The following is a 27,498-nucleotide window of genomic DNA, read 5'->3' on the forward strand; positions in this document are numbered from 1 at the left end:
CTCGAACCTTCCTGTTCCATAGCTGCTCTCGCTGACCACGGGACCACAGCGTTCCTTAACTCCTACTGTCCTTAATGTTGCCTATGTTCACATGGACTAATCAGTTAGTATATTTTACTTATTATTTTCATTGCTCCACACAACTGCTTCCAGTTTTCTCGATTGATCTGTGTTCAGTTTTTCAAGGCCTATCCACTGTGCCAACTTGTAACTAAATCTAAGGGGGGTGCGATGGGGAGGTTTCCTTGTCAGCAGTGGTATGGGCCGCAAATGGGAGAATTTACTGACAAACAGGAACTAGACAAAAGTATGGAAACACTGAGAGAAATGCATCCTTGAACATAAATGCAGCAGCTAGCCAAGCCTGCAGGTTCCGCTGTTATATTTGATCACGAACAACGCCAGTGCAATGGGTTCAACACGTTGCGTGTATCAGTCGTGGTTAGAACCAGTGTTCTGAGTAGTTGTGAGTGCATTATGTCGGAGCGAATTCGAACGTGAGCAAACTGTTGGTCCTCGTATGGTGGGGGCTTCTGTTACCAAGGCAGACGAAGTGATTGGTGTTTCGAGAAGCAACCTGTCAAAGACTTCTACCGCATGCAGGGAAAGCGGAAATGCAGCATCCGTTAAATAAGGTATTACACGACACACCTACTATGTACAAGTTAGGTGTAGACGAGCTGCCGCCTATGGGCAGAATGGGTGAAGTTGTTTTTGATCGCCTCGGGCTGAAACGGCGATTTCAGCAGATGGTTTGTCCGTCGGGGAGAATCGGATCAGTTCTGGTCCGCCGTGGATCTGCGCATGCGCAGTAGAAGAGGTGCACATCTACGTGTGTGTGCATTTAAAGCGGGCTTTCTGCTTGTTATTGTTTCCACGTGTGCTCAGTAGACGATCATTACATGAGCCGTTGGGGGGATCTTTTGGCTATTGTGCGATATATTTACACGATTTTGCAGTGAGAAATTTTGTATAAATACGGAATAAAACAAACGAAAACTCTTTTTTTTGTGTTGCCATTGACAAAAGCTGTGTAGCGCATCTACTGAAATTGTGTCATCACAAAAACGGAATGAAACAAAGCAAGTATAATCGTGCTTACAGAGGCATACAGCGAAGAAAGTTGTCTACATATTCCTTTAGACACACTGGACCACAATGAGATACGTCTGCAAACATTTCATTCTGAGTTTATATGTTTTACGTAAAAGAGCATATAATCTTACTTTTGATATGCGAACGTATCATCTTAACTGGTGAGGGTAGCGCATGTGTTTGATTTGATCGCATGTTTTATATTAGTTCAGCACGCCATGAGGGATAGTTCTGAGAGAATAACCGGAAGAGTCACAATAGTTGTGTCGACCGCGACTGGTGAGAACTATAAAAGCCTTTCTCCACCTTTGCGATCGCACTATTGTGAAATAGCGTTTCTCATTGCTGTATCACTTGCGCGAATCCCGTCACATACAGTCGACAAGGCACATCCATTATGGCGAAGTTTCTAAATTCCTGTGGATCTTCGGGCCTCATCTCCTTCATTAAAAGCTACTACACCGACGGAAAAAAGTCGGAACGTCAAGAAGGCGATGTGTGACGTAAACGAATGTTGACAGGCATGTTTCTACAACTGAAAGATGAGATCTACTCATATTTCGCGCGAGTCGCATAAGAGTAGCGCCCCAATGAGGTTGCAAATCAGGTACACTTTAAATACAGGCTATAACAGTTCTGAGCGTTGGTTAAATTCGAAACTGGATGTGGCCAGTTGATGTTCATCTACGTCTACGTGATTTCTCTGCTATTCACAATAAAGAGTCTAGCAAAGGGTTCAATGAACCACCTTCAAGCTGTTTAACGTTCCACTCTTGTAACGCCCCACAGTGGGCCAGAATCTTGAAAACGTGGCCAAAAAGGGAAAAAAAAGTTTAAAGATGGGGATTTTGGACTATCAGGTTGGCAGCAGCAATGCTGGGACAACTGAATGCCGGCTGTGGGGACGACCAGATGTTCATTGGTCGGTAATATCTCAGGTCAAATGCGGCAGTTCATTGTTAGCGTGCACACAGCTGGCCAGGCTACAAAAACAGTCGTGTTGTTGAAGGAAGTTATTTATGTTTTGTGCAAGTGAAGCCAATACTTTCAATATGGAATTATTCCAGGAGGTATATACTAGTGAAAAAACTCATTAAATGATCAATTATGCACGTTTACATTTCAATTAACGTACTACAGGGAAATGAATGATAAAATCGTAAAATGCGCTTAAGAAATAGAGGTTTTTGTAAATTAAGCTTTAAATCCTGCGACTAGTTGCGACTCTGGCTTTGAGCCACGGTTTAAGCGACACTTGCAAAATGTCATTGTTCAGACATCTTCAAAAATGACAGTAGAATCAATTAATTATGAGTTTTATTTGTACAATTTAAATTACAATCGACATGTAGAAGCATTGTAAAGAATAAAATAATTAGAAAAATGACGAAAAGTGTAACACAGACTTTTTTTAAAAATTTCAGTTTCATCTGATCGAGCGTATTCCAGAATCGGATTTTCGAGGGAAAGATATTTTTCTAATAACAAAAGAGTATTTGTCAAATGATTTGGAAGGGGTCATAGAACATTTGGAAAGGTCGTTGACAGAAAAAAGTAGGCATACAATTAAAATTCCCTATGATGTGAGGCCTACCATTTCGATTTTGTTAACAAAGTTAAGAAGCAAGTATATGGAAGCAACTCGGCGACAAGGATATTTTTTCAAGAAGAATGAAACCTGGTTAAATACAATAGTATATATTCCGATTGATTTGAAACCCGCAAGTGTGACTAAATCAACTGGCCGACCTGCCACAAAATTTGAAACATTATCTGATAGGTCTAAAAGAAGGAGAACTGAGGAGATTCGTACGAAGTTCAGTCCTGTCGAATTATCGTTCGCCACGCAAATGAGTCTTCGCTCTTCGGGGCATCCAGATGCTGCGAAGATTGTGAAAGACGTCACACTCTCAAGTCCATCCAAGGTGAAAAAAATACAAGGCAGTCTTGCGATTTGCAACATCATCGCCATCCTCATATGATGCAAAAAAATGGCTCAAATGGCTCTCAGCACTATGGGACTTAACATCTATGGTCGTCAGTCCCCTAGAACTTAGAACTACTTAAACCTAACTAACCTAAGGACATCACACAACACCCAGTCGTCACAAGGCAGAGAAAATCCCTGACCCCGCCGGGAATCGAACCTGGGAACCCGGGTGCATATGATGCAAATGAAGGTCTAGAACTCCTTTTCGACTTCAAATTGTCAAAAGAATCTTACCAACATTTGAGAAATGGAGCTAAAGGAAAAGGGTTAAACACACTATATCCACCGTATTCAGCTGTTTTGGTAGCAAAAAAAGCTTGCTGCCCTCCAGATGTAACCCTCACTTTTACCTAATCAAAAGCTGAGGTACGGTTGCATGCTTTGTTAGACCACACTGCTGAACATGTTCTACTGCTGAAACGAGACGATATTTTACATATGAGGGATTCGGAAATGTCTAATATGGCCCTTATTCGTAAGTGGGGCTTTGACGGAACCTCCGGGCAAAGCATGTATAAAATGAAGTTTTCAGATTCGAGTATTTCAGATGCAACTTGATTTTTCACTTCGCTTGTTCCACTGAAACTTGCAGGTGTAAATGAAGAAACTAAAGAAGAAAAGATCTTGTGGATTAATCCGAAGCCGTCTTCAACCCTCTTTTGCAGACCACTGAAGTTAGAATGAAACAGAGCAAACATCTTTAAATGAGAAATCGTATTACGACAAACAGATCAAACAACTCCAGTATTCGAAACAGTTATTAATGGGAAAGACATTTCCATTAAATACAATTTAAGCATGACCATGGTAAATGGTAAAGTGTGCAATGCTATCACCAACACGAAATCTGCGCAACGGTGCTATCTCTGCAAGGCTACGTTTGCCCAATTTAATAACATTGACAATGTTTTGAAAAAACAAGTTACCGTCGATTATCTGCAGTACGGACTATCAACTCTTCACGCCTGGATTCGATGTTTTGAATGTTGTATTCATTTGGCATACCAAATGAAAACAAAAAAGTAGCAGGCATGTAAAGCAGAAGATAAAGAGGAAAAAGCAACACTGAAAGCCAACATTCAAAAAGCTTTCAAAGAGCAGCTTGGAATTGTAATTGATATGCCGAAACAAGGGTTTGGCAGTACGAATGACGGAAACACCGCTCGACGTTTTTTTGAAAACACTCCAACATCAGCGCTGATAACTGGAGTTTCCGAAGAACTAATCCACCGTTTCCATATAATTTTGCAGACGATTTCGAGCGACGTCAGATCGACGTTGAAAAGTTTCGAGTATACGCCTTAGCAACTGCCAGGCACTACATGAAAGAATACCCCTTCTGCAACATGCCAACAGCAGTCCATAGATTGTTGATTCACGGTCCAGACATTATTTCTTCGGCCATGTTACCCATCGGTCAACTATCGGAGGATGCTCAGGAATCAACCAATAAGTTGATAAAGCAATATCGCCCGAGTTTTTCTGGAAAGTTTTCAAGAGTTAAGACTATGGAAGACGTGTTCAGGAGATTGTTGGCAACGACAGACCCCTACGTTTGTTCCTTACGCAAATCTTCGCCGAAGAAACTGAAGAGTTTGTCGCCAGAACCCGTTGCCCTCTTAGTTCCTGTGGCGGAAGACTATGAAGATTCAGATGCAGATAATGAGGAAACAGTGTTTGAGCATGATGACGATTCAGTTGAAGCAGAAGATGAAAAAGAATAAGAAAATGAAAACTTGTAAATTAAGTTATAAAAAATTTACAAAATAAATAATTATAATTAAAATGAAATAATTTTTTGTAATATTTTACACCATCTTGTAACCTATATTTGGTCCTTTCTTCGAGTTTTCCATTTTTTTGGTTTATTTTTTAAGCATTAACTACAATAACCCCTAAATACTGACTTTTATATGAATAAAAATATATAAATATAAATAAATAAAAAGACATAGATTTTGACCGCCATCTTGGATCCACGATTTTTAAATTTTTTGAACTCTGTCATCATCAGTAACCTCGATAATTCCCTAAAAATTACTTTTATACGTAAAAAATGATAGTAGTGTACATAGAGCCTGCCATCTTGGGTCCGCCATTTTTTTTCACTTTTTGAGATCATATTCTTAATCAGAAAATCCGTAAACCCTTACATACTAAGTTTAGTACAAATTGAGCAACTACTTCTATTTTGACCAGCTTTTTGGGATTCTGACCCACTGTGCGGCATAGCGAAAACCGAGCTCTTTAATTTTTTTTGTGCGAGTCCTGATTTCTCTTATTTTATCATGATGTAGGTGGGTGCCAACAGAATGTTTTCGCAATCGGACGAGGAAACTGGTGACTGAAATTTCGTGATAAGATCCCATCACAACGAAAAACGCCTATGTTTTAATGATTGCCACTCCAATTCAAATATCATGTCTGCAGCACTATCTCCCCTATTTCGCGATAATACAAAACGAGCTGCCCTGCTTTAAACTTTTTCGATGTCAACCGTCAGTCCCACCTGATGTGGATCCCACACCGCACAGCAATACTCCAGAATAGGGCGCACAAGCGTGATGTAAGCAGTCTCTTTAGTAGACTTGTTGCACCGTCTAAATGTTCTGCCAACGAATCGCAGTCTTTGATTTGCTCTACCCTCAAAATTATCTATGTGGTCGTTCCAATTTAGGTTATTTGTAATTCGGTTCAGTTCAGTCTCTTTATTCATCCGTTAACAATATACATTGTATGGGTGTTGCAATCCTTAAGTATTTACTTGAATTTACATCCTTCAGATTTGTGTGACTTATCGCGTTATCGAAATTTAGCAGATTTCTTTTAGCACCCATGTGAATAACTTCACACTTCTTTTGATTCAGGGTCAACTGCCACTTTTCGCACCACGCAGATATCTTATCTACATCATTTTGCAATTCGTTTGGGTCGTCTGGTGACTTTACAAGACTGTAAATGAGAGCAGCTTGAACAATAGATGGCCTACAACACCTCCTTGGTGAACGTCGGATATTACTTCTGTCTTACGCGATCACTTTCCGTCTGTTACTACGAACTGTGATGTTTCTGACGGGAAATCACGAAGCCAGTCCCACAGCTGGAGTGATATTCCATAGGCATAAGAAGAACTGGAAGTAATCAAGTCAAATTTGATCATTAATTGGTCTTTGAATCGATGAGTAGTAGTGGTGAGATGTGATTTAAAATATAAATGCAGTTGCGCAAAAATGCTTTCAGTTTGTGCACACTAATAAACGTTTAAATAAAGTTATAATCCAGTCTACTTCTCCTCTGAACATAAATACGAAAACTGTGGAGAAGTTTGAGAACAGCATTCACAATGGGGCTGCATTTTTACTAGTGCAGTGACTTGCAGGGCCGGCTGCGGTGGCTGTGCGATTCTAGGCGCTGCAGTCCGGAACCGCGGGACTGCTACGGTCGCAGGTTCGAGACGTGTCTCGGGCATGAATGTGTGTGATGTCGTTAGGTTAGTTAGGTTTAAGTAGTTCTAGGGGACTGATGACGTAAGATGTTAAGTCCCATAGTGCTCAGAGCCATTTGAACCATTTTTATTTATTTATAGGGCAGTAACAATTAACTTTAAATTAAGCCCACTGACTATCTTTTAACCTGTAGATCTGCTGAGATGCTAAATCCCAATAAGAATGGAAGAAAATACGCAAAACAAGATTTCCATTTAGGCAACACAAAAACCTGTGGTAATTTTGTTTCCAAGAACGTTTTGAGGTTAATTATAGCTTTTAGAAGACTCGAAAACAGAGTTAATTTAAGCTAAATATAGGTAATATATAGGACTACTCTTCTTTAAGGAAAAACTGGAAGTAATGCAATATGTTAGGTAGAATATCTGATATAGTAACTGAATCACAAATGGCAGTTTACCACAAATGACTCATAGATTACGCAAAGGACAATGCTTGCTACCAAAAGTTCTTTAAAACACTCATTTATTTGCATTGATACTGAATGAAATTCAGGGGTGTTGTATTTTTTGGCAGTAACTGTGAATCACAAATGCTGATTTGCTATAAAATAGATTACATATCCAAAACAGAGAACCCTTGTACTGGTAACTTAAGAAGGTATAGTATAATAAACATCCAAAAATTCTCAAAAATAACCTGTTTCTCGCATAATTATACAATGAAATTGGAGAACAATTTTTCTGAGAGATTATAGGCCTAATATTCTCCAAAATTTTAAAGGAGCACAATTAAGTGGGCTAAGCCTACAATTGACGATGACAGTACAAGTTCGTTGCGGCACTCACGAATGTTAAATATGTCACAATATATTACAATAGAAACAGTTATTGATGTGATTAGTCAAATATTATGCAGAAGCGACATGAACAGTAAACTATGCGAATCTAGAACATCAAATTGGCACACGAATGTTGTACATGTGGTCTCACACAAAGGCAACATGTCGAATTGTTGGAAGAATGAGAATAAATGTTCTGAAACTTATAACATTGTTAATGAACAACATCATGGCAAAGATGGAATTTTATTAACTGCATACTTCATTTTCAATGGTACTGATTCTTGACATTGTCTTTACTGAAAGAAATTCCTCTTTCAATTTATTCTTAGATTACCGGTACACATGAAGAAGGCATTCATCAGCTTAGCGCTGGCTGCTGTTCTGGTGCAGCTGGCTGATGCTCTGCGAACTCAACACAGTAATGGTTTCAAATCGCTGCCCCCCTCAGACTCCATCATGGGCATCTATAATCAAGCAGCCGTCGCCACCAATGGGTATTTATGTGCAGGTATTGGAAGGTGGGTCTGTAGCTAACAAATCTAGTTCTAAAATGTTAAATTATGTCTCTTACACCCACAAGATGAACATAATATGATACTGTATTCAAAAATTGTGACACATGCTATAGTGCAACAAATTCTTTATTACACAGAAAGTATGGAAACACTGTAATCACTTAATACTTCACAATTCCAGTTCACACTGGTCATTATAAATTGCAGAACACACCAAGAGAATAACTCAGATTGTCCATGGTCAAGCCAATCCATCAATAATTCATATAACACCAATCAAAAATCTAGTCCAATTGCAGCCTGCAAGCAGTCAGGTGACAAAGTAAGCTGTAAGCATGATGGAGACTAGCACAGCATGATTCAAAGTGTATTGCAGCAGCTCATTGTCCCAGCAGCCAGGGCAATGTGATGGCCACTGGCTCATTTAATTGTGCCACGCAAGCTATTCATAGTGGATACCATAGGGTATTGATCTCACTGTCAGATACCAGTGATATATTACTAATTAAACTCAGACCGCAACATATGGAAACAGTAAATGGCTATTTTCAGATCTATTATATTATGGTTTTTTGTGTCTGGAGCTTTGCCCAATTTTTATAACCATTTTAATGTTAACTTTTTCATTCTTAACTACTCAACAGAGTACAAGAAGAAGACTGTGCTTTTGATCTATGACAATGCTCATTTAAACAATGTCTTTGACTGTTTATTTGCTACAGTAACTTGTAAAACCAGTATTAAACATTCTGCATCTTTGTGGCTTTTCAGTGATATATTGCAGAAGGGAGGCAATGCTGTTGAGGCTGCAATAGCTGCACTCTTCTGCGAGGGAGTGATCTTTCTGCAGAGCATGGGAATAGGGGGCGGTTTCCTCATGACAATTTACTCTCAAGAGAACCAGACTGCAGTGACATTAAACGCACGTGAAACAGCACCTGCAAGTTCCTATACAGACATGTTCCATGGAAATTCTACACTTTCTCAGTACGGTAAGCCTCTTCTAAGGATTTCAACTTCTTTATAGCTGCCATTTCAGCACATCCTTTTATGTTATGTATTAATCAATTAGTTGCAAGTGTAAGTGGTCAGATGTTGTCGACTGAAACCTTTGCAACATTCCCCTTTCCTGTTTTCCACTATTGGGTCTGACTTCAGGCCATGGCTCATGGCTCGTAGTGACTGAGAGTTCTCTGATGGCACAATCGTACAACAAGGGCACCCTGCACCCGAATGTGTTACTTACCATGCAACAGGATCATGGTGCCATGTTTCAACAGGACAATAGAATACTCATCTGCACATGGCATATGTCTGTATGAACTGTGTATGTGATGTAGAGGTACTCTCATGGCCAGCAAGATCCCCAGCTCTGTCTCTGATTGAGCATGTGGGTCCAGCTCGGATGTCAACACTGCAACAGTCCAGTAGCCAGGAGATCAAGGACCAGTTAAAACAGCTGTTTGCCATCTTACATCACGAGAGGTTGCAAGGGCTTTATGACATCTTTCCCAACCAAATCAGTACAGCATCCAGGACAGAGAGGGTTCTGACTCAATTCTGTAATTACTGAAATAACATTACATAACCTCTCAGCTTGTGAAGTTTCATTTCAGTTCTTCCACCCCTGGGCACTTTTTTGTCAAGCAGTGTAGGGTAGATTGCTAACCACCACTCAGAAGAGGTGTTGAGTAGCAGATAGGCATATTGTAACTAGAGTACTAGGTATTATAAGCTTTCAGACAGAGTCCTCCAGATGTAGAAAAACACACACACATTCGTGCATGCACAGCTCACATATACATGGCCACTCTCATCCCTGGGCACAAAGACCTGGCTGTAGAGGGAGGAAATTAGTGTTTAATGAGGTCATTAGAGACGGAGCGCAAGGTCGGGTGAGGGAAGGATGGGGAAGGAAATTGGCCCTGCCCTTTCAAAGGAAACATCCCAGCATTTGCCTGAAGCGATTTAGGGAAATCACGGAAAACCTAAATCAGATGGCCGGAGATGGGATTGAACTGTCGTGCTCCCGAATGCGAGTCCAGTGTGCTAACCACTGCGACACCTCACTCGGTGACCTGGCTGTAGCGATCAGTGATCTTGGCTGAGGTGGGTAGTGGGGTGTACAGAAGAGGCTTGGAGATAGGAGAGGGGAAGAGAAATAGAAGGGTAAGGGCAGGGAAAGTTACTGTAGTGCAGCCTGGGTGAGTGTACAGGCACATGGCAGGGACGGGATGGTAGGATGATACATGCAGCATAGGAAGGCTGTGTGTTTGGGTGGGGGGGAGGTAGAGAGGGGAGGGAAGGAGAGAAGAAGAGAAGGGAAATGGACTATGGACGTACACTGACAAGGGGGGGGGGGGGGAGGGAGGAGAGGCTAGCAGCATGTGTGAGAATGGTAAAAGGGAATGGGTTGGAGGCAGGTGAGTAGGGGGCTAGTGAAGATTGAGGGGGGTGAGTGTTGTGAGTGTTACAGGAATAAAGGATACATTGTAGGGAGAACTCTCACCTGCACAGACCAGAAAAGTTGTTGGTGGGAAGAATCCAGATGACACAGGTTGTGCAGTAATTGTTGAAATCAAGCACACTGTATTGGGTGGTATGTTTGGCAACTGGGTGATCCAGCTGTTTCTTGGCCACAGTTTGGCAGTGACCATCCAAGTAGACAGACAAGTTTTGGTGGTCATGTCCAGATGGAATTGTACACGGTAGTTGCAACTAACTTGGTAGACTATTTGGCTGCTTTAACAGATGGCCCAGCCTTTGATGGGGTTGGAGGTTGCTGTGACAGTACTGGTGGTAATGGGAGAGTGAAAGAGACAGGTTTTGCATCTAGGTCTATTACATGGATATGAGCCATAGAGCAAGGGATTGAGAGCAGGAGTGAAATACGGACTCCAGTGCATCTGCATAGTCCTTTCCCCTTCTCCACTTCAATCCCCTCACTCCCTCTGCCCCCTCTACCCTTCCAAGCAGGGCCTCCCAAAGTGTCACCTAGTGTCACATTTCCTGGCCTTGCCTTATCTGTGCACACCACATTCCCACAGGCAGTACTACAGAATCTTTCTCCACCCCTACCCCGCTATCCCACATTTCATAATGATGTGAAACATGTCAGTTTAACATAAGGTTTCTTTATGTTTCTTTTTGCTATTATTTTTTATTTGAATTTCATAAGTGAAAATATGGATTGTGAAGGTACTATGAATATCCATAGTTCCTTAAGTAAATGTCTGCAATGTGACCTTGGGTGTGCTCCAGCTATTTTTCTGATTACCCTCTTTTGTACCTGCAGTAGCCACCCCAATTAAGACTGCTGCTCACCACATCAGTCCTTTGTGCCTGGAGAAGGAAGGAAGATTAGTGGTTAGTGTCCTGTTGACAGCATGGTCATTAGAGACAGAGCATAAACTTAAATTACATTCAGATGGGTAAAGAAAAACCTTTTGGAAGAACCATCCCAGCATTTGCCCAGGATGATTTAGGGAAATCTGTTACACAGGAATGAGAAACACCTTAGTAATTTGCAAATATCATGCTGGAATGGAACTATTTAGTACATCCTTTGTCAGTGCTTCAATTACCTATCATTGTCCCCAGAAGTTAGAAATGTCCCTCCCATAACCTTCCCATGTCTCTCAAAGTGGTATTCCATTATCTATACAGTACATTACATCATATTAATTATTGTTCAGTAGGTCATGAATACCACATTTCATAATGATGTGAAACATGTCAGTTTAACATAAGGTTTCTTAATGTTTCTTTTTGCTATTATTTTTTATTTGAATTTCATAAGTGAAAATATGGATTGTGAAGGTACTATGAATATCCATAGTTCCTTAAGTAAATGTCTGCAATGTGACCTTGGGTGTGCTCCAGCTATTTTTCTGATTACCCACTTTTTTGCATTGAATACTTTTTCTCTCAATGATGAACTACCCCAAAATATGATGCTATATCAAAGCAGTGAAAGAAAATACTCATAGTAGGCTAATTTACTGATATGTTTATCATCAAAATTTGCAATAACTCTAGTAGCATAAGCAGCTGAACTCAAACGGTTCAGCATATCAGCAATGTATTTTTCCAATTCAATTTCTCATCAGTGCTCAAACCCAGAAATTTTGAATATTGTGCCTTAGCAACAGACTTCACTTCTGTTTAAAGTCTATATTTATCAATGGTGTTGTACCATTTACTGTACAGAACTGTATATACTGTGTTTTCTCGAAATTTAGTGAGAGTCCATTTGCAGAGAAAAACATTATAATTTTCTGACAGACATTATTTACAATTTCCTTAGCTATTTCTTGTCTGTTGGGTGTGATTAAGTTATAATTCCAATTACTTTGTCTCGGAGTGGGACATCCAGTGATCCAATGATCCTGCATTTTCTATCACTTGGCTCAGAAATCTGAGATATTCTGATTCATCCGTGTGGCACACCTACTCCCAAAGCTTTTCCACATGGTTTATATCCCTGTGGAAGATCCAGATCCAAGACCTCTCTATGCAGTCAGACAGCACAGCTTAATCTAAATCAGTGACAAGCCTTTGCTACTGTATCAGAGGAAGAACCACATGTGCAAGCAGTCATGTCATGTAGCATCTCTCGAACAACTTTTTCATGGCCTTTAATTTTCACATGACCACTAACCCCATTAAACTGCTGTCCACACAGATAAATAGATACCACCAACTGGGTTTCACTACTTTTACCGTAGGAATAGTCGCCAACTTTTAGCATATGGAAGTCAGTAGATTAACATATTTTGCATATTTTCATTCACTGATGTCTTGTGGGATAATATTTTGGAGGAACTACTCACACAGAAAAAACATGTTCATTGCAGGAAAGAAGGTAATTAGAATTACGTTTGGGGTTCCCATGGACACAGCTTGAAGTCAGCTCTTCAACCCTTAAGCAGATACACCTATGTGTAAGGTGCACCAACCATAAATAAAATTGTTTTGCATCATTCTATTCTTGCTGCACAATTACGAGACCTTCATTATTGCTTCAGCAAACATAGTGATAAAGGGGTGAGCAGCAGTAATATAAAATAAACAATGAGTTAAGTGAGAAGAAATTTACATTCCATGAAAAAAAAAGATCCAGCTGACAAGCACAATTTCACAATATGGCAGTTGTCTACCAGATAATTACTAATCGAATAAGCGGATAGCTGGGATGTGATGCAGAGTGCTATAATGAAAGAAAGTTTATTTCATTATTATGTAATTAAACAGTGCTTTAGCTCTTATTATGTAAGTTTATTTTATCATTGTTTAATTAAACTATGATTAAACAGTGCTTTCACTCATACATGCTTACCTTGTTAATATTAACGCTGCTATACTTTATACGTGTACAAAGTATGCCTTGTGCTTGATCATGTTTTGAAAAATGGTGCACCTGCTCTGGTGTAAAGCAGCCAGTAATACTAACCACAACCTCACTGTACATTTATTTTCTTGTGAAATTTGTTATTAACAATCTATTTGAGATTGAAAGTAGCACATATTCAAAAGTGCAATACTTGAAGGAAAAATTATGACATTATCCTTCAATTAATTAAACTTTGACACAGCAAGGGGTGAAATATGCAGCTATAAAATAATCTCTTTAACTACTTACCCAAGGAAATAAAATGTCTGACAAATAACAGATGTGTTTTCAAGTGTAGATAAAGACATTTCTCTCCAACTACTTGTTCTATGCGATAGAGGAATTCTTGAATGTAAGTAGTTTTCATTTTTTATGTGAAGTGTGTGTGCGTTAGTTCTGTTGACACATTCCACAGCACAATGTTTGATGTGAATATGACCTATGGAACAAGTAACTAACTGATCAACAAAGTAACTAACTAGCTCTAGCCAAGAGCAGAGTCTCTCTCTCTTTCTCTCTCTCTCTCTCTATCTCTATCTCTATCTCTATCTCCCAACTGTTAGTCTAACTTCATCCAGCCTAAACCCTCCCCCAAGTCAAGCTGCAGCAATAGGACTATGAAGTCAAGTGTTTATATGGATATGTTTGTGTCTTCTGTATTATTTCTCTGTAAAAGAATTTCATCCAGAAGCTTTGCAATGTTTTCAGTCTTGTTTATATGAGTAAAGACCACTCGACATCTCAAATATATGGTGAATCCAGAGGCTTTACAATGTTTTCAGTCTTGTTTATATGAGTGAAGAGGGAAAGAAAGGAAATATAAAGATATAATTGGAAAATGGAGTCTACATAAATTTACGAACAAAAACAGCCAAAGACTTGTAGAACTCTGCAGAGAACACAACCTTATATCTAAATCAACATACTTTAAGAGGAAGCCAAGTAAACTTAAAACCTGGAAACATCCAGACTGGATGAAGGGGGAGTGGCAGCTAGACCATGTCTGTATGGACAAAAATTTTCATAAGGAGATCCACAATTTTAAAGTACTGAAAGGAGTAGACACAGGCTCAGACCATTATATAGTTAGAATTAAAATCAAATTCACTCCGTTAAAGAAGAGGACCGGAAAAACTAACAAAATAAAAAGGAGGTTGGGCCCACATCAGCTAATTAAAATAATAAATACCAACAAATAACACAAACCATAAAATTAACAGATGATCTAGAACAACTAGTGCCTAATATTAAAAAAGAAGCAGAGAATCTAGCTCCCTTGAACCCATGAAGGAAACACGCATGGTGGACATCAGAATGTGACAAATTCCATGAAGATAGACACCAAGCATGGTTAAAGTTTCAAACACATAAAACTGAAGAAAATGCCATCAACTTAAAAAATGAAAGAAAAAAATTCACACAAAATATTAGAAGAATCAAGAGAGGATTCCATAAAGATATTATAAACTCTATAGAAGGTAATTATAATAAAATCCAACTCCAGGAACTACTATATAATCTTTGGGAAACAACTACAACAATATGAGGCCCCTACACTAATGAAGATGGAAGAATGACACACAGTAACAAGGAAAATGCAGAAATCATGGCAAAAGCATTTAACAAACTCCTGAATTGCGAGGAACCCAAAGAACCCTTACAGATCATCATAAATACCCAAATAAAAACCAAACCTAACAAACTAGACCCTCCAACTTTCCAAGAAGTAGAAAAAATTCTTAAAGAACAAAAAAATTATAAGGCATGTGGAGAAGGTCAGGTTTTTGTTGAAATGTGGAAATATGCAAGTGACGCAGTCAAGACCTCCTTACACATTGCTCTAACAAAAATTTGGGTAACAGAATGATTCCCCGAACATTGGACCACAGCTATCATCCACCCACTACACAAAAAGGGAGATAAGAGCAACCCAGACAACTACAGAGGAATCTCTCTCCTAGACTGCACATACCATATTCTATCCAAGATTCTATATGAAAGAATCAAGGAGCAATTAGAACAGGAGTTAGGGGAATATCAGGGAGGTTTCAGACCATGGAGAAGCTGTTCAGAGCAGATAATTAGTTTAAAATTGATTATGGCATACTACAAGAAACGGAACAAACCTCTGGCAATAACATTTGTAGATTTTGAGAGGGCATATGACTGTCTCCACAGACCTTCAGTATCAAAAATTTTAAGAAATCTAGGACTCCATCCAAAACTAATTAAAATAATACAACTCTCTCTAACCAACACCAAATCAAAAGAGAAGTTTAGACGAGAAAATTCGGAACCATTCCTCATAAAAACAGGCCTAAGACAAGGTGACTGCGTATCACCATTACTGTTCAACTGTGCACTGGAATACATAATGAGAGAATGGTACAAGGACAATCCAAAGACAATAAGAATTGAAAGTGCAAACTGCTTAGGATTCGCTGATGATCTTGCTCTCCTAGCCAACACCGTTCAAGAAGCCAGGCAACAAGTGAAATCACTACAAGAAATATCAGAGAACGTAGGCCTTAGAATCTCATTTGAAAAAACGGAGATTATGTTAAATGATCCACCACTTGCAAACAAAATTACAATAGGAGAACAGGAAAACAAAATTGTTGATAAATTTAAATATTTAGGCAAAATAATAACACAATCTAAATGAGAAACCATCATGGCAGAACAGAATAAAAAAACTGAACTACGCAAATTACATTACTAAAACTACATACAACAACAAAAAAAAAGCCTATCTATAGATGCAAAAGGTTCTAGGCGCTACAGTCCGGAACCGCGGGACTGCTACGGTCGCAGGTTCGAATCCTGCCGCGGGCATGGATGTGTGTGATGTCCTTAGATTAGTTAGGTCTAAGTAGTTCTAAGTTCTAGGGACTGACGACCTAAGATGTTAAGTCCCATAGTGCTCAGAGCCATTTTTGATATAGAAGCAAAATTAAAACACTATAAAACAGTTACACAACCAGAAATAACGTATGCAGCTGAAACTTTCTTCAAAACAACTAATACAGCAGAAATTAACAGAATACTAAAAATAGAAAGAAGAAGAATTAGAACATGTATAAATAAACAGTATAAAATAAATGGACATTGGAGAATAGCATCAAATGAAACAGTATATAAGAAAATAGAACCATTCATGAGCATGATCAGGAAGAAACGCATCTCATTCTTTGGACATCTGATGAGAACTCCAGAAAACAGAATTAGTAAAAAAATAATACAAAAATCGTGGAATAGCAAGAGCGGCATTAAATGGATCATAGAAATTAAGGAAGATATAAAAGAACTCCAAATTACATTAGATGACCTAAAAAACAAGACAGAGAAAACCAGAATACTGTAAGACCCGCAAACCAGATTACAAATGAAAATCCATAAAAGGAGTACAGGAAGAGTGGTCTCAGATGAAGGAAGAAAGAAAATATCTGAAAGAATTAAGAAATATTGGGCAGACAGAAGAGCAAAACACCTTTCATATAAGAATTGACTCTAATAATTATATTACCTAAGTATCATATTAAGTTATTGTTGAGCCAAATTGTATCCCTGTGTAACAACTTGTTTCCAACTTTGTATTTTTGACTAGAGTGGTCCAATGGAGGCCATAAAATAAATAATAAGAAAAGACCACTCGACATCTCAGATATATGGTGAATTATTACTTTTACTACTTCATTTGTTTATATAACCCAATGTGAACATTTTCTACACTTCTTTGATTTAACCTGTACTCTGGCACAGACCATTCCTTCAGTATATTATGATTATTCAAAAATATTCTAGTCCAGCCTCCTTCAGACAACAGTTCCCTATCTCATGTTTGGTTCCAAACAGAACAGTCACAAATGATATAAGTATTTTGTTACATTTTTTGATAGAGTTTATTTAAACTGTATGGTGAGTATTGTCCATTTCTCTGTTTATTAATCTGATATTCACACATAATATTACTGATTTTTTTTGTTGACTGCGTAATTCTAGGTGGGATGGCTGCTGCTGTGCCTGGTGAGCTGAAAGGTTATTGGGAAGCATTTAATACCTATAAAAGTGGGAATGTGACCTGGAGAGATCTTGTGTATCCAGCAGTTAAAATCTGTCAGGAAGGCTTTGAGGTTAATTCCAACTTAGCAGAAATTCTTAAGTCAAATGAGGACAACATTAAAAAAAGTGAGACACTCAGGTAAGTGACATTTACTCAGGCCTTAGGAGTCTGACTTAAGAAAGCAGAAACAATAACACAGTAATAAAAATAGTGTTGCAAGCCAGTTATAAAGTGATATACTTGTAATAATGAAAAGTTAAAGAGACTGTCATTATCAGAGAAGAATTTAGATTCACCCTTACTATAAATGACATGCCAATGATTTATGGGAAATGAAATTAAATGAGAAATGAAGGCATATCCTATCAGAATGTTGTCGAGTGAAATGCTGGCATAACTGGAACTTGGTGTGGGGAACCATATGATGTAAATTCCAGACACATGGAGGCATTCTCTCATCAGTGCCTGCACGAAGTAACACTAAGCCCGCTACACCCTTCTACCATATATACATATATTAAACAGTTATGAATCATATAGAAATGTGCCAAAACTTGTATACCAACTTGTTATGGGGAACAATTCTGAATGTAAATGTTTACATATAAGTGATGTCTACTTTTTAAACATATTCATACATCTCAGTAATAATCATCTCTGTGAGCATGAATCAAATCAGTTATAACAGAATTAATTGCCAATATCCAATTATTACATTAAAACATTAAGCAGTGGCAGGGTTCAAACACAGGACCCATAATATTTTAGTGATTAGTCAAAGATTACCACATCCCTGTAAGCTCCCAAAGGCAGCACATCATCCCCTACCCCTACATTTTTATCTCTCCCCACTCCAAGCCTCCTCCTTTCCCCATCACCCCACACCAGATTGCTGCTCACGTCAAATACAGTCAAAGTCCGCAGTTGAGTCACAGCGGCAGGAGGCATTGGCCATGTTTGTGTGAGTTGTGCTTCTGTGAATGTGTGTGTGTGTGTGTGTGTGTGTTTCCTATTTATGAAGAAGGACCATTTTGTCCAAACGTTTAAATGGTTAGGAGCCTTGTTCCTCGGTCCCGTCTGCGACTCAATAACTGCCCTACCTAATGAATAGTAATCTATCCTTTTCATCTTTTCATATTGTTGCTCACTAGTTGTTGAGTATTTCTCTGCAGTCTGGGACACTTGAGAAATTGGATTAATAAAGGAAATAGAAAAGAACCAAAAAATGGGAGTGGATTTCATCATTAGCAAATAGAACAAGAAATGATGGAAATGATAGCTGTAGTGACCGAGTAAAACACAAACCAGATCCAGGTCACACAAATATGGCTTTACGCAAGCCTCTGAACAATATGGAAATAGCTCTCAGAACTCCACAAGACACACAACAACTGATGTGCATGATACAAACTAGAATACCATAGAGAGAGTCTGCGAGCACTGGTCCACACATATATAGGCGCAGGCTGCCAGTAGATGTTGCAGCGGAGACTGTGCCGCATGCCACTTCCTACCCGTGGCCTATAGTCACTTGCCCTTGCTGATACAGATGGTGGCAGATTCATATGCACAGGGACAGTGCACTCACACCCACAAGCACTAGTAGCAGGATACAGCAATAGTTGTGCATGAAATACCCTTAGTCACTCAAAGTAAGATGTCTTGTAGAGCACTGATGTGGATGTAAAAGTATCCACAGAGACTGAAATTGGAGACTACACAGAAAGAAAGGGCTAAGTCCAAATTTCACGTAAATGAGTTAGTGATGTCATCATGAAATTCATTGGATGTACTTTCAGTTGGGTGAACTTAAATAAATATGATGGGTATAGTCACAGAGTTGTATAAACGGAGAAAATGGGTCAAGTCCATCCATTACATGGACAGAAGGGGTGGAGTCCAGCAGGTGCAGATTTCTGAGCTGTATTGATTTTTTGTCTGCTTTTATGGAAGTCTCTTTGTTGACGTCGTTCAATGCAATGTCATTGTTCATCTTTCTTACATATTGTCAAAGCTGACTCGGAGCAGAATTGACATTAGCTTTTTTTCTTTGTGCTGTGATGGAACTGAATTTTGTGCCGTGATTTGTGTTGTGATAGTGCCACGACATTTAACAGTGCCGCCACGACAGTACGCACAAACGGCGATAGAGGCGCTCCGCAAATCAGATGAGCGCGGGAGCGCCACCTAGCTACGAACGGCACCGGCCGCATGTCACGGCACAGCAGTCGAATACGAGAGACTGAGTTGTAATCATGTGATCAGCTATTGTTTCTAAAGAGAGTGTGAAAATCCACGCAATTATTGTGATTAAAGGTTATAACACTTTTTGGCGACGAGGTCGGGATATTTTCACCGCGTTGTGGATTTGCGTGTTCGTGACGGGGCAAACATGGAACAGCTTATGCAAGCGCTCATTGAACAACAAACACAGCTGACGGCAGCGATTCAGGCGTTGTCGACGTCGCTTACTCATCGTCTGTCTTCCTCTTCTCCGCCTCCATTCCCTCCTTACGACGAGGCCGCTGAAGACTGGGAGAATTATGAGAAGCGTTTGCGGCAACACTTCTTGGCTTTCGGCGTTGTCGACGCTCCTATGTGTAAGTCGTTATTTCTATCTTGGATTTCCCCTCGGGTCTATCAGCTGCTATCTCAGTTAGCCCCTCTGCGGGAACCAGCCTCCCTGTCCTTCCAAGAAATGTGTGACTTATTGTCTGCCTATTATCGAACAAACACCCACGTCGTTGCCGCCCGCGTGGCGTTCTACCGGTGTCGTAAACAGCCCCATCAATCTTACCGGGCTTGGGCGGCGGAACTACATGGCCTGAGTAGGAAATGTCAGTTTGTCACGGACACTCATCACGAGTCTTATGCGGATTCAATGGTTAGGGATGCTATTCTACGGCTTGCTCCTGATAAAGAAGTTCGGCAACGTGCCCTACAACTGCCAAACCCGTCGTTGTCGGAAGTTCTAAGCATCGCTCAATCCTTTGAAGTGTCTCACGCTGCTGGCGCGCAAATAGACGCGTGGTGTGATGTAGGCGCTGTACAGTCAACTCTCGACAAGGACAATTTGCCTGTTGCACAGGAGAACGAAGATGTGGCGGCGGTTCACTCGCGTAAACAACGTCGCGTTGGGCCGCAACGCTCGCAGCGAAACCAGCAACCACAGAAGCCGGTTCGTTCCGCGCTTCCTTCTTGCCCCCGTTGTTTCGTACAGCACGACAGGGCAGCGTGTCCAAAACGTTGGGCCACGTGTAATTCATGTAGGAAAAAAGGCCACATTGCTTCTGTGTGTCAGTCCCATAAAGTTCCTGTCAACGAGGACGAGGCGTCGGACATGGATGTTCACTGTGTGCTTTCTCAAACAAATAAGTTGTTTGTTACTGTTCGTGTTCTGAATAAAGACATCCGCATGCAAGTGGACACTGGCTCTGCAGTAACTCTCATTAATTCTCGCACGTATTTGGCGTTGGGCTCCCCTCCTTTGTCTCCAGTTACGCGCAATCTGAGGACTTATAATCAGCAGAAAATTCCTATCATGGGCCAGTTTGATGCTTCCACTGCCTACAAGTCTGTTGTTCGGCCCCTCACGTTTTATGTGGTGGATCATGCGGGCACTGAAAACCTGTTCGGTTATGATGCTTTCCAGTTGTTTGGGTTCTCCATTGATGATGATGTGCACCTCATATCTGAGGACATTCCGTATCAACAGCTTGATGGATTGTGTTGTGAATTTTCGTCCGTGTTCTCTGCTGGTCTGGGTTGTGCCAAGGATTTTGCAGCCCACATTACTCTTAAACCTACGGCTCGCCCTAAGTTTTTCCGGGCACGCCCTATTCCGGTGGCGTTGCGTGCACCTGTCAAGGCTGAGCTAGACAGGTTAACAGCTTCAGGGATTCTCCTTCCGGTTACCTCCAGCGAATGGGCATCGCCGATCGTGGTGGTTTCTAAACCAAACGGGAGTCTGCGATTGTGTGGTGACTTTAAAGCCACTGTCAACGCTCAGAGCGTCATTGACACTTATCCTCTTCCTCGTCCTGAGGAGTTGTTTACCAAGCTCGCTGGGGGCCAGTTCTTTTCCAAACTTGACTTATCGGAGGCGTACCATCAGTTGCCGTTGGACACTCCTTCCAAGGAATTTCTCGTTATCAACACTCCTTGTGGGTTGTATCAGTACCAGCGATTACCATTTGGCGTCGCTAGCGCACCGGCCATTTTTCAGCGGTTTTTGGAACAGCTCACGGCTTCTGTTCCCGGCTGCATAAACTATCTGGATGACATTGTTGTCACGGGAGCCTCCACTGCGGAGCACCTTCGTAATTTACGTTCACTGTTTCGAGTTTTGCATTCGGCTGGGTTGAGGTGCAATCTGGACAAGTCACAGTTCTTCCAACCCTCCATTGAGTATCTTGGTTTCCAGTTGTCCCGTGAGGGCATACGCCCTCTCCGTGCGCACGTTGCGGCCATTAACGCTCTACCCCGGCCGTCTACGGTCAAAGAACTTCAGGCGTTTCTAGGCAAGATTGCTTATTATCACAAATTCATTCCATCCGCAGCAGCGGTAGCTTATTCTCTGCATCAGCTGTTACGCAAAAACGTCCCCTTCTGTTGGTCCGACGGGTGTGAGCAGGCTTTTGTCCGCCTGAAGGCTCATTTGCAGTCGGCGCCTTGTCTTGCCACATTCCGTCCGGGTCAGCACTTGGTTCTGGCGACTGACGCGTCACAGTATGGCCTAGGGGCTGTTCTCGCCCATCGGTATGAGGATGGGTCGGAACGACCCATTGCCTATGCTTCCAAGACCCTCAACGAGGCGCAACGGCGTTACTCTCAAATCGAAAAGGAGGCGCTCGCTATCATTTATGCTCTAAAAAAGTTCAGCGTTTTTTGTATGGTTCTAAGTTTCACCTCATCACCGACCACAAACCGCTGGTCTCTCTGTTCAGCCCCTCGGCGTCACTTCCGGATAAGGCAGCTCACCGCCTGCAACGTTGGGCCTTATACTTGTCTCGTTTTCATTATGAGATTCACTATCGCCCCACGGCCCAGCACGCAAACGCGGATGCATTGTCGCGATTGCCGATGGGCCCCGACCCTGTTTTCGATCGCGATGAACTCCTCTGTTTCCACATTGATGAGGAAGAACGTCGTGTGGTCGAGGGCTTTCCACTTACAGGTTCGCAGGTCGCGTCAGCTACTGCGCGGGACCCGGTCCTGCGTCGGGTGATCGGTTTTGTACAACGAGGTTGGCCGGACAGGACCGGGGGCCGGGCATCGGATCCCCTTCGCAACTACCATGCCTTGCGCCTTCGTCTGTCTGTTCGTGATGGTGTTGTTCTTCTGGCCACGGATGGCGCATCTCCACGGGTCGTGGTGCCAGCCTCTCTTCGCAAAGATGTTCTCAAACTGTTGCACGGAGGCCATTGGGGTATTTCTCGGACTAAGTCCCTGGCCCGCAGGCACGTTTATTGGCCCGGCATTGATTCGGACATCGCCCATATGGTTGCTGCATGTGGCCAGTGTGCTCAACAACTGGCGGCACCTCGTACAATGCCCTCTCCGTGGCCTGATCCAGCTCAGCCATGGGAACGGGTGCACGCCGACTTTGCTGGCCCCTTCCTCGGTACTTATTGGCTACTGTTGATTGACGCCTTCTCGAAGTTTCCATTTGTTGTTAGATGTCCGTCGCCCACCACTGCGGCGACGACGCTGGCTTTGTCCAAAATCTTTGCGCTAGAAGGTCTTCCATCCACGATCGTCACGGACAATGGCCCTCAGTTCTCTTCGCAGGCCTTCCGTGATTTTTGTACTGGACAAGGGATTCATCATGTTACCGCACCTCCCTTCCATCCGCAATCGAATGGGGAGGTCGAGCGCCTTGTCCGCACTTACAAATGCCAGATGAAAAAATTCCTTAGTGATTTTTCCACAGATGACGCCCTGCTGCAATTTCTGAGTTCTTATCGCTTCACGCCTCTGGGTGATCACAGCCCTGCCGAACTCTTGCATGGCCGCCAACCGCGCACTCTACTGCACCTGCTTCACCCTGTCAGGCCTTGTACTGTGTCCCCTAGTGCGGGAAAATACTCGGTGGGCGCCGACGTGTGGGCACGAGGGTATGGATCTCGCCCTAAATGGATTCCAGGGGTGGTCAAGGCTCTTCGTGGCCGCCGGCTTTGTGAAATCCGTACGGGCGACGGCACGGTTGTTCGCCATTACGACCAGATGCGCCCACGAGTGGTAGCCACGCCTGTGCCACCGCCCCATCCTTCGCCTCCACCAGCTCGAGACGCCAGTCCTGTCGCTGCTGCCGATCTACCGTCCGTGTTGATGCAGCCGCCGTCGCTGCCGCTTCCAAGTACTCCGGAACCGGCCCCAGTCGCGACGCCGCCTTCTCCGGGACCCATCTCGCTGGAGCACACTCCCAGGTCAATGACACCTATGGATGCTGCTCCGGAGTTGTCACCCATCATCTCATCCAGGAGACACGTTCCTCGCACGAGCTTCCGTCCTGGACATTTTCGACCATACTCCCGTGTCTCTGTGCGGGATCTCCTCGGGGCCTCACAAGAGGCCATGGATGTCTCTGCGCTGTCCATGTCTCCAAGGAAGTGAGTGTTTATTTTTTTCAAGGGGGGAAAAGTGTTGTGATAGTGCCACGACATTTAACAGTGCCGCCACGACAGTACGCACAAACGGCGATAGAGGCGCTCCGCAAATCAGATGAGCGCGGGAGCGCCACCTAGCTACGAACGGCACCAGCCGCATGTCACGGCACAGCAGTCGAATACGAGAGACTGAGTTGTAATCATGTGATCAGCTATTGTTTCTAAAGAGAGTGTGAAAATCCACGCAATTATTGTGATTAAAGGTTATAACAATTTGTGCTAACACAGAGCAGCCTTGACATTCACTTCAGCGCTTTGTGGTGTGGTAGAGAGAATTTTGTGTAAAACCCAACTCAGATCAGTCTTTCAACTGGCAATGGAATATCCAGAGTCAAGCTGCAGTGGTAAGTCTAGAAAAAGACAGAAGTATGGTAGACAACCTGATGTATCTAAAAAGCTAAGAACAATTTCACATGAAATACAAGGGCATTGTAACTGCAAGAAGAATTGTACTGATTTGCTAACTGATGCAGAGAAGTCTACATTAATATCTCATTTCAGTTTGCTGAAGGTATGGAATGAGCAAAATTGTCACCTTACAGGACTGATTTCTGTTGACAATGTACTATGCCTAAGGCCTCCCAGAGATGAGACAGTAGCTACTTTACGTGATTATACATTTCATTACAAGGTCACAATAATGAGAGACATTACTGTGACAGAATTGTTTCATTGTCATAAGGTCTTTGTATCACTTCATAGTATTTCAAAGAAAATATTATAAACTATCAGGAATTCCAATTCATAAATGAGGAAAACACAGAAACCAAGTTCATAAACTGTCAACAGAAACAGAGCAAAACATCTGCCCTCACATCAAATCATTTAAAGGACGGTCCAGGCATTACAGCATAAATAAAACTCAGAAACTTTAATTGACACTTGGTTCAGGGAATGGCAATTGAATCTCAATGTAGACAAGTGTAATGTGCTGCGAATACGTAGAAAGATAGATCCCTTATCATTTAGCTACAAAATAGCTGGTCAGCAACTGGAAGCAGTTAATTCCATAAATTATCTGGGAGTACGCATTAGGAAACAATTACTAACAAAGAGATAGAGGGGCTGGCCAGTACTTACCTCAGCTCAGTACAGCCGATAGAAACACAAAAAACAACCGAAAATTTAAGCTCCTAGCTTTCGGAATAAATGTTCCTTCATCCGGGAGGAGAGAGGGGAAAGAAAGGAAAGAAGGGAAAGTGGATTTAGTTACTCACAACCCAGGTTATGAAGCAACAGGGAAAGGAAAACAGGGAAGGTAGCAAGGATGGAGGCATGGTTGTTGAACCATGGAGTGATTTAAAATGAAATGATCATATAAAGTTGATCGTTGGTAAAGCAGATGCCAGACTGAGATTCATTGGAAGAATCCTAAGGAAATGCAATCTGAAAACAAAGGAAGTAGGTTACAGTACGCTTGTTTGCCCACTGCTCGAATACTGCTCAGCAGTGTGGGATCCATACCAGATAGGGTTGATAGAAGAGATAGAGAAGATCCAACGGAGAGCAGCGCGCTTCGTTACAGGATCATATAGTAATCACGAAAGCGTTACGGAGATGACAGATAAACTCCAGTGGAAGACTCTGCAGGAGAGACGCTCAGTAGCTCAGTACGGGCTTTTGTTAAAGTTTCGAGAACATACCTTCACCGAAGAGTCAATCAGTATATTTCTCCCTCCTACGTATATGTCGCGAAGAGACCATGAGGACAAAATCAGAGATTAGAGCCCACACAGAAGCATACCGACAATCCTTCTTTCCACGAACTATACGAGACTGGAATAGAAGGGAGAACCGATAGAGGTACTCAGGGTACCCTCCGCCACACACCGTCAGGTGGCTTGCTGAGTATGGATGTAGATGTAGATGTAGATGTAGAACTCACAATCAAGAAGATGTTCAAGATGCTTCAAGAGACGAATTCTACTTGTTCTATATCATATGGAAATTATCATAAAATATTTAATACAAAATTTAATATCTCATTCAGTTGCCCTCGAAGTGATACATGCAGTACTTGTGATAAGTTTTCTGTAACTTTCAAATCTCTAGAGGCGCAACTCACACATGCAACAAATGCAAAGGAAAGACCAGACTTTCAAAGTAATATTAAGAGAGGGAAGATTGAATATGAACTGCACAGCCATAAAGTTGATGCATTCTGTCAGTATAAAAGACAATCTCGACAGAGCAGTAGAAAGTTTACAAACACAGAATCAATATGTATGGATTTCCAACAAAATCTTCCATAGCCACACATTTCTGTGGAATTAGGTATGATGGCTTAAATGAATATGCTAAGATTCTACATGTAGAGATTAGTACTTTAATTATCAGCTTCATACCACTATACATCAACACACAGTCACTCCAGTTCAGATCTTCAAAATGAACTGAAGGTACATTATCGGCCGTAAACCCCAAAGAAGGCAATTCAAAGATAGGTCACTCGACCAATTGCTTGCTGCCACAGAGCCCCTCCCTCCCTCCTGCCCCTGGCAGAGCAGAGCACTTGTGGCATTATGCTGGGCGGGGGAGGAAGGCATTGGAGACACTGCTCACAGGTGAAGATCCAGGAGCAGTAGGTACATCTTGTGACATAGTCCTTGTGTCACATGGGTGAGCATGGGAGTGGGAGTGGGAGTGGGGCGGAACATCAAAATTGGTTTGGGGGGGGGGGGGGGGGGGAGGGGAGGGAGGAGTGAGTGTGATGGTTAGGAGGTCTGTAGCATTGATGAAAGAAGAGATCACATTGATCTCCACACCTGGGGAGCAGAGGGGGGGGGGGGGGAGGGGGAGTTTGAGGTGTTTGATGATAGAAATGGAAGAGGTGGAAGGGTCATTGGCTGAGTGGGGAGGGTAAAAGAGCTAGGAGGGGAAGGGGGAAAGTGTGTGAATGGTGAGGAAGGGGAACCCTTGCCATCAGGGGCCCAACTCTAACAGGCTGGAGTTGGAGCTACTGCCGAGCAGCCTTCAGTCAGTGAACTGAAACGGTGAGGGGGTGGTCTCATAGGAGGATGTCAAATGTGTTTGATGCAAGAGCTAACACTTTATGAGGGCCAGAATGTGGGCGTTGTAAAGCTGCATGCACGGAGTCTTGCATAACATCAAATAATCACACTTGTTTAATTCCTTGTGAATAAACATGGTCGGAGTGTAGTGAGAACTGGGAGGCAGCACACGCTGTCAAGAAATATGGGAGCGCGCCTACTCTACTAGAGGAGGAAGTTCAGTGTCTACAAGTGAAGGCAAGTCCTCAATGAACTGGGCTGTAAGAACCAATGGCCAATATTTTGGCCAGGGAGGTCTTGATGTCCTCCTTGAAGGATGCACAAATACCCAGGAGATCCCAGGGTAATGCATCAGACCATGAGGAGTTGTGGCATATGAGAGCAGCTTTTCATGTCTGATGCCACTGCTCCACGAGGCCATTAATTTGGGGGCGGTAGGCAGTAGTCCGGGATTGCGTCACCCTGCAGAATTTG

General features: G+C 42.1%; 1 protein-coding gene across 2 annotated transcripts in view; it reads left to right on the forward strand.

Moving 5' to 3' along the window:
* Positions 1–6,491: 6,491 nt before the first annotated feature.
* The window catches only part of LOC126283998 (scoloptoxin SSD14-like), a 95,011-nt gene continuing 74,004 nt past the window's right edge, over positions 6,492–27,498 (forward strand). Inside the window, exons 1-4 of one of the 2 annotated variants that reach the window (XM_049982542.1) lie at positions 6,492–6,558; positions 7,705–7,893; positions 8,662–8,882; positions 17,285–17,483. In XM_049982542.1, coding sequence (XP_049838499.1) covers positions 7,718–7,893; positions 8,662–8,882; positions 17,285–17,483 — 596 coding nt within the window. In that variant the 5' untranslated portion in view covers positions 6,492–6,558; positions 7,705–7,717. Of the gene's footprint in view, positions 6,559–7,704; positions 7,894–8,661; positions 8,883–17,284; positions 17,484–27,498 lie in introns of those variants that run through there. The other variant, XM_049982547.1, reaches the window with a different exon arrangement.

Source organism: Schistocerca gregaria, chromosome 1 (genome assembly GCF_023897955.1).
Source record: "Schistocerca gregaria isolate iqSchGreg1 chromosome 1, iqSchGreg1.2, whole genome shotgun sequence".
Classification (NCBI taxonomy): Eukaryota; Metazoa; Arthropoda; class Insecta; order Orthoptera; family Acrididae; genus Schistocerca; species Schistocerca gregaria.